This window comes from Lepus europaeus, chromosome 12 (genome assembly GCF_033115175.1).
Source record: "Lepus europaeus isolate LE1 chromosome 12, mLepTim1.pri, whole genome shotgun sequence".
In the NCBI taxonomy this organism is placed as follows: Eukaryota; Metazoa; Chordata; class Mammalia; order Lagomorpha; family Leporidae; genus Lepus; species Lepus europaeus.
In genome coordinates this window covers 12,437,719-12,446,355 of record NC_084838.1, presented here as the reverse complement: position 1 = coordinate 12,446,355, position 8,637 = coordinate 12,437,719, and the positions used below count along the sequence as shown (strand labels likewise).

Below are 8,637 nucleotides of genomic sequence, written 5' to 3'. Positions count from 1 at the left end.
CTTCTGGGCCAGCCAAGGCCAGTGGAGCTTGGCTTAATTCCTCCTTGGGTTATGGGAAGAGGTAGAAGGTGCTTTCCTGAGATCCCCAGTGCCCAGTGCTGCCAGGTGAGGGATGGAGGAGACAGGGCCTATGGGACGGACAGGGCCTATGGGACGGACAATGTTTCCCAGAGCCTGTTCTTGGTGCCCAAGGCTTCTCAATCTCTCCAGTGTATCTGTGTCTCTGGGCTGCCTTCTGCTGATGGTGGTGGAGAGAGAGGATTCTAGTCTGCTTTTTGTTACTGTAATGGAATATCTGAGGCAAACTACTTTTCAGGAAAAGAGGTTTATTTTGATTCATGGTTGGGGTACAAGAGCAAGAGGCTGCAACTGATGATGCCTTCTGGAAAGCAGAGCCCTGAAGTGGTGCAGGCTGTCACTCGACAAGAAAGAAGGATGTGCATACACCTGTGTGTCTCTTCTTGTCTCCCTCTTCTTACCCACAGGAGATCTACTCTAATTTCCTTATCTAATCTTAACCACTTCCCGAAGGCCCTGTCTCTAAACACCATAATCATTAATACTAAGTTTTCATCCTCTTAATACCTGACAATTTAAGAAACTTCTATCATTTCTCAGCCTTTTGGCTAAGATCAAGTGTGAAGATTAAATTTCCACATATGAAACCTTGGAGGACACTCAAGCCATATCCAAACTGTAACAGGAAACACTGAGCATAGGTCACTGTATGGGTCAGGAACTTGGGCCTGGCTTAGCTGCATCTTCTGCCTTGGGGTCTCTCACAAGCCTGTAATCAAGGTGTTGGCTAGCAATGAAGCCTCACCTGAAGACTTGACTGGGTAAAGATCTGCTTCAAAGTGTGCATTTGTGGTGTCAGCTGTGTTCAGTTCCTTGAGGGTGGTTGAACTGACTGAGAGTCTCAGTTCCTTTTTGGCTATTGGATGGAGGTTGCCTTCAGTTCCTTCCTATGAGGACTTCTCTAACATGGCAACTTCCTACGTCAAAGGCAGCAAAGGAAGAAGGTCTGCTAGTGAGACAGAGTACAGTCATATGTAAACTAATCATGAAAATGACTTCTCATTTTCTACTAATTGTAAGGAATTCATCCCAAACTCCAGGTGAAGAGGATCATTAGGTGACATGAATACCAGGAGAAGCGGATCATTAGGGGCCATCACAGAGTATGTCTGCCACAGGCATCATCAATATTCTTCATGATTTTAAATGTTTTAATAAGCAATAATGCATTTCACTTATAGAATACTTACTAAACTGAAGGGGATTAAGATAAAAAGTTCTTGTAACTCTAGTTCTTAATTTTTTAAGATCTTATTTATTTATTTGAGAGGTAGAGTTACAGATAAAGAGGGGAAGAGACTGAGAGAAAGGTCTTCCATCTGCTGGTTCACTCCCCAAATGGCTGCAACAGCCGGAGCTGAGCTGATCTGAAACCAGGAGCCAGGAATTTCTTCTGGGTCTCCCATGCAGGTGCAAAGGCCCAAGGAGTTGACCATCTTCCACTGCTTTCCCAAGCCATAGCAGAGAGCTGGATTGGAAGAGGAGCAGCCAGGACTAGAACCATATGGGATGCTGGCACCACAGGCAGAGGATTAACCTTCTGCACTACAGTAGAGTCTGAGCGTGTTTCTTCACAAAAACTCATTCATAACTCCAAAAGCATTTCTAAATGATTTATAATACACATGTAATATATTATTTATAATACATAACACCATGTTGTTATCATCTATTTATTCTTTATCCAACATAAGTAGAATTAGAAGGCTCAAAATTGCAAGAATAAAATTTTTTTGAAAACTTTACATTTTTCTAAGTTTCTAAGAGTTTGAAAAATTTCATGGGTTTTATATCTGAGGTATTACTCTGCTTCACTTATTAAGCAATAATCCTAGTTATATAATGATCAACTCATTTCTGGCTGCCATGCTATCTTAACTTGCTTAATTTGTGGAGGAGCTTTAAAAGTTGGATCCCAGTTGTATTCTGGTGATAATAGCTTAGTGGGTTTATTGACAAAAAGATACTTGTTTAGGTGCTTTTCATATGTACTATTAAGTTTATTTGTGGCATCATAATTAATTCTTGTTTGATATTCGCTAAGGAATCTTAAAAGCTCATGGGGTTTGCCACCAAAAATTGCACCATGATAATAAAAATCGCCCTGTCCATATGGGATGAAAGCTGCTGATTTATGTCTTCTCTCATAAGGGAAATCATTAACATTCTGAAAATACCACCATGAGTGAAGCTGAGCTACAGTTCTTCCCAGGGTTTCTACTCCAAAGTCATTCTTGAAGATCTGATTTGCAGTCATAGAAAAGAGAAAATTGACTTCAAACTGGATGTAATCTATAATATATGTACTTAAGTTCATCATGTATATGAAATCAGTGTCATTCCATGTATCTTCTTTGTAAGTATAAAATATCTTGAATGTTCGAAGGGGGCCTAATTCTAAAATAGGTGTTTTGGTGATTTTATGATCAATAAGAATATAAAAAATAACATTGTAGCCAACCATAAAGTGCTTATCAGCAGATTGTAGGAACTGTTTCAGTTGCCAATTCGCAAGTCTGTGAAAAATGAAACAAGAAAACAGAAAAAATTATTTTGTAAAAAATTACAGCAGAAAAATGCCATTTAAACATGCTGACTAACGTTAAGTGTCAATGATGATTAGGATAGGGACAGGCATTTGGCCTGGCAGTTAAGACACTTACTGAGGTGTACACATCTCATACAGGGGAGCCTGAATTGATATTCTAAATCCACTCCTTGTTCCAGTTTTCTGCTAACATGCACATCCTGAGAGGCAGCAGGTGATGGGACAGATGACTGATTTCCTACCACCCACATAGAGGACCTGAGTTGAGTTCTTGGCTCCTGGCTTCAGCCTGGCCTAGTCACAGCTATTGTGGGCATTTGGAGAGTGAACCAGCATATGGGAGCTCTGTCTCTGTCTTCTCAATAAATAAATAAATTAATTAATTAAAAACAAGATAAGGAGAGGAAGAAGCTGAACCTACAGCTTCCATTGTATTGGTTAGTGAAATAGACTGCAGTAAATTTGAAGACCTGAGAAGAGCCATAAAATTTGCTGTGGAGAAAGGGAAAGAAAACCTAAGGGAAACTGATGAAGAGATTCCCAGGTAGTGTTAAGGACTCAACCAAGGATGGAGAAAATAACCACTATAAATAGTTATGTAGGCTAGCCAGAAATAATTATTAGGGTTAATTATATCAGTTATGTGGATGTAGAAAGTCCACATGTGCTCATCCTATTTTTTTTCCAAATAAAAATGAAAAATATTAGTAGCACTTACTTTCCATGAGCAAATACAACCAAGCCTATGGTGATATTCAGCCTCTTATAATATTTTTCCAGAACCTTTCTATTATAAGTTCCTTCCCATATGATTGGAGCATTCCAGTCAGTTGTTGTTTTAACATCAGAACGTTTTCTGTTGAACAAACAAGAAATAAGCTAAGCAGATATTGTTTTATTCTGACAGAAGAAGTTGTTGTCCAAGTGATAATAGCTAAATGATTACAAAGTACTTACTATGGGATAGGCACTGTGTTTAATTGCTTACATAATTCAAGTAATCTTTGCCTTGTCCTCTAAAGTGAGCACTAATATTATCCTTATTTTTCAAATGATGAAACTTAGTTACAGACTGAGATAGGAAATCACTTTGTATCACACAGCTACTAAATGTGAAAGTGAGGATTCAGATCCACCCAGTGTGGGTTCTGTCTGTTAGTCATTCTACCATACTGCCTTTTGAGCCTAGGGATTATTTTCTTTGCATTCTGACTACAACTTAAATTAGGTTAACCCAGTGGCTGAACATTTCTGTGATGATTGCCTGAAGTGGACAGCACCACTGCTTCCGAATGTATTATTGGTGTTTCTCCCCTCTTTCTCCTTATTCTTTTTCTCTTTCGTCTTTTCTTGGAAGATCTAGCATATTATTTTTCTTTCTTTCCCTAATGCTTTAGGCTCATAGATGTAACCTGGAAGAAAATAATGAGAGAAAAACATTGAACTTTCTTCTAATAACACCAGAGTGGAAGTAGCAGCATTAGTAGTGATAAATAATTTGGCAGAAGGCAAAGCAGTAAAACTATCAAAGCAAATTAAGAACGTCACTTTGGGGCCTGGTGTTGTGGCTCAATGATTTAAACCTCCACTTGCTATGCCAGCATCCCGCATGAGCACTGGTTGGAATCCTGGCTGCTCCATCTCCAATCCGGCTCCCTGCTAATACACCTGGGAAAGCAGTGGAAGGTGACCCAAGTGTTTGGGCCATATCCCACCATGTGGAATACCCGGATGGAGTTCTAGGCTTCAGACTTCAGCCTGGCCCAGCCCAAGTTGTGGTCATTTACAGAGTAAACCAGCAAATGAAAGGGATTCTCCACCCCCCGCCCCTCACTCTCATTCTCACTCTGCCTTCCAAATAAATAAATCTTAAAAAAAAAAAAAAAAAAAAAAAAAAAGCCACTTGGGGCCGGCGCCGTGGCTCACTTGGTTAATCCTCCGCCTGCGGCACCAGCATCCCATATGGGCGCCAGGTTTTAGTCCCGGTTGCTCCTCTTCCGGTCCAGCTCTCTGCTGTGGCCCAGGAAGGCAGTGGAGGATGGCCCAAGTGCTTGGGGTCCCTGCACCCGCATGGGAGACCAGGGTGAGGCACCTGGCTCCTGGCTTCGGATCAGTGCAGAGCCGGCCTTAGCAGCCATTTAGGGAATGAACTAACAGAGGGGAGACCTTTCTCTCTGTCTCTCTGTCTCTCTCTCACTGTCTATAACTCTATCTGTCAAATAAATTAAAAAAAAAACCACTTAACTTTGGAAGGAATTGACTACAAAATTCGATGTCATTCTGCTATTGGTCATTGTCAATTTAATTTCTTTTCAGAGGAGTGTTTTATTAATGTTTGTATCAGTATTAGATTTTTTATTAATTCATCTTCATTGTATTTAGAAAGAGAGAAATATCTCCCATCCATATTCTGGTCTACTCCTCAAACTCTATCTGGGTCTCCCATGTGGATGGCAAGAACCCAGGTTCTGGAGCTATCCCCTGCATCCCCCAGGGTGTGCATTAACAGGAATCTGGAATTGGAAGCAATGCAGGGACTCCAAGCCAGGCATTCCAGTATAGGATGTGGGCATCCCAAGTGATGCCATAGCCACTGCAGCAAATGCCTGCCCCTGATTATAAGTTTTAATTACAAATTCAAACTGTGAGAAGGATAGGATTTGGAAATCCTTACCAGTATATTAATAATAGTCCTAATAATAATAAAACAAAACCTTCAGAAGAGCTGTTTTAGAGATTCTTTAACTTATACATGTATTTATTTTTATATAATTTTGAATTCTATATTTATACTTTTATTTGATTCGCAAATCTCAAAAATCTACCTTTAAACTGGCTGGATGTATCCTGTCATAATGACAACACTTACAAATGAGGTGAACAATATCTTCTTGAGATTAATGAATTTGAGAATTATCCCTGTTTCCTCATTAGGTCAGATTAAAGGTTTGCTACCAAAATGAAAGAAAAAGTCTCTGAAAGCAGAGGCAATTAAAACCCTGTATTAAGCAATTTTTAAATAAAATATAAAATACAGAAGAATTAGAAGACTTAATTTAGGTTATAGGTGTGAAGTTTTTTTTACCTGTGAGATAAATGCTGGCCAGAGTGTATCCTATACAAAACAGGCTGTCAGTAATCTCATGGCCAAGATGACCGGATTGTCTGGATATGTTAGATAGCTTCCCTGGTCACCTTTCTGCTAACTTAGCGAACCTTACTACAAAGTGGCCCAGGCTACAGGAATGGGGATTGTGCATGGACTCAGTAACATGTGTATCATCATACTAAGGCTGGGCTGTAGTCAGCGCTGAGTGCCCAACCTGTCACAGCAAGGCCCAGCTCTAAGCCTGCAGTGTGCCACTGTTTCCCAAGGAGACCAGCCCAGCCATCTGATACTAGCTGATTGATTATATTGGACTCCATCATAAATGTGGCAGCACCTTTTCCTAGGGGAGATAGTAGAACGTTCTGAGTACAGATTTGTTTCCCTTGTCTACAAATCTACCAGCTTGGTTAACTTGCAGAGTATCTTATCCACTGACTTGGTATCACACACATTGTCTCACCCAGGGTATGCATTTTATCTTGAAAGTAGTATGGAAATTGACTCATTTCTATAAAGTTCTCTGGTCTTGCTATGTGTTGCACTGTCCTAAAACAGTTGGCCTGGTAGAAAGTGGAATGGTGCACAAGCCTCAATTTTAGTGCTAGTTAATAGATATTTTTCTCTGAAATATTGAGGTATTGTCCTATAGTGTTCTACCCGTGCTTTGAATCAGTGATTAATATGAGATGCTATTTCTTCCAAAGCTAAAACACATAGTTCATCAGGCAAGGTGGATGTGGGGATGATCCTGCTCATGAGTATATCTGATAACTCATTTATGAAATTTTGCTTGCCATTGTTATGACCATGGTTTCTGTGAGTTTGGAGTTTCTAGTTCCCAATGAAGGAATCCTTTAGAGGATAAAGTCATGGCTCTATGAAACTAATAACAGGTTATTTGATGTTACTCGTGCTGCTGAACTAGTAGATAGCGATGGTGTTACTGTACTGACTGGGGTGACTGACCCCCATCACCAAAGAGCCATTAGGTCGCAGTTACACAGTGATGACAAGCAGGGCTGCACATAGAGCGGAAGGGACTCTTTGGGGGTATCCTTTAGTATTCCCATTTCCAGTAATAATGATCAATGGGAAATTGAGCCAACTCAAAAAGGTGGGCTCACTAAAGGATACAGAGTCTTCAGGAATGGAGGTTTAAGTCACATGATCATATAAGAAAATTCCCTGGGCCGGTGCCACAGCTCACTTGGCTAATCCTCCGCCTGTGGCACCAGCACCGGCACCCTGGGTTCTAGTCCTGGTTGGGGCGCCGGATTCTGTCCCGGTTGCTCCTTTTCCAGTCCAGCCCTCTGCTGTGGCCTGGGAGTGCAGTGGAGGATGGCCCAAGTGCTTGGGCCCTGCACCCGCATGGGAGACCAGGAGGAAATACCCAGCTCCTGGCTTCGGATCGGCACAGTGCGCTGGCCATGGCAGCCATTTGGGGGGTGAACCAATGGAAGGAAGACCTTTCTCTCTGTCTCTCTCTCACCGTCTAACTCTTCCTGCCAAAATAAAAAATAAAAAAAGAATAGTGTGCATAGGAAGTATGAGCAGAGGATAAGAAAACCATGAAACTGATTATTAATGACTTCTTTTTACTCTCATCCTCCTGAACAGCAACAGAGGTGGGACTGCAGTAGTGAGCTGTTATGTTAGTTATTTTCTCACCTTTCCCTGTTACCTTCTATGAAGAGTGCTGGAGATGGCTAATATTACCGTTTAGGTTCTAAATGGGATTATGACTGAATTCCATATAACTTAAGGCTATTCAGTAGCTGATGGGAATTTGTGTTCCTTCTGTTTTGGGAACATGGCTTTGTCCTTAAGTGAAGGTTAAGGAATGGCGAAAGGGGTGGATTGTGTTTGTTATTCTCCATTTACCTTCTCCCTGTCCATCACCACCCCGCTGTGCCTGGCTGTAAGCTCTGAAAGCAGGCTGATCACCCAAGTGCCTTCATCTGTGGCCTCCAGTGGGTTCTGCTAATGGCAGGCACCAGAATAAGGTAGGGGACAGGAAGATAAAGAGGTTGGGTTATCTTCCTCCTCTCCCTCTAGTTTTGTTGAAACATTGACAGTGGCCAGGCCTTCTAAACCTATAACTTATATTAGGTGGCTTTTCTTTCCTGGTCTCCAGTATTATCATCTTTCCTTTGAGCCTAAGGCAGTTAGTTACAGCTTCCTATTGTAAGCCTCTGGGTATCTCCGTATCCCTTGTTGGATCTCTAAATCTTGCTCAAATCTCTGCAAACAATCCTATGATTAAAGTTACTATATCTCACTTGAGTTGCTTCTTCTATACCCTGACAGATTTGATATGTTACAAGGTTGGATAGCACTGAAAAAGGCCTGAGCAGATGACATTCAGCAAGACACAAGGTGACCTAATCATAAAGTATAATATTTTCCACATAGCTTCACAGGAAGAAGTTTTATATACATATATATATATATTACATATATATATGTGTGTGTGTGTATATATACATATACACATATATATGTGTGTATATATATATATATATATATATATATATATATATATATAAAACAACACTAAGGGTTGGTGTTTGGAGCAGTGGTTAAGATGGCATTTCAGATGTTCACATCCTACACTCGAGTGCCTGGGTTCAAGTTCTGGCTCCACTTCTAGTTCCAGCTTAGTTCTGGTATACACCCTGGGAGGCAGCAAGTGATGGCTCAAATACTTGGGTTTCTGTCACCCCTATAGATTGAGTTCTAGGTTCCTGGCTTTGTCCAGACCCAAATATGGCTATTGAAGGCATTTAGGAAGTGACCTAGCGGGCAGAGATCTCTGTATCTTTCTCTCAGCCTTTCAAATAATTGAAAATAAGTAAATGCATTCAAAAATAAAAATCCACAATTTTTTAAATGTTTGAGTTTT

General features: G+C 40.7%; 1 protein-coding gene across 1 annotated transcript; it reads right to left on the bottom strand.

The window, feature by feature from the left end:
• Positions 1–1,924: 1,924 nt before the first annotated feature.
• On the bottom strand, positions 1,925–7,631 carry LOC133770922 (N-acetyllactosaminide alpha-1,3-galactosyltransferase-like 1). Its single transcript, XM_062206713.1, has 3 exons — positions 7,617–7,631; positions 3,345–3,505; positions 1,925–2,594 (listed from the first exon to the last, which is right to left on the bottom strand). Exons 1-3 carry the CDS (start codon positions 7,629–7,631, stop codon positions 1,925–1,927), a joined length of 846 nt encoding a protein of 281 aa, XP_062062697.1.
• Positions 7,632–8,637: the final 1,006 nt, after the last annotated feature.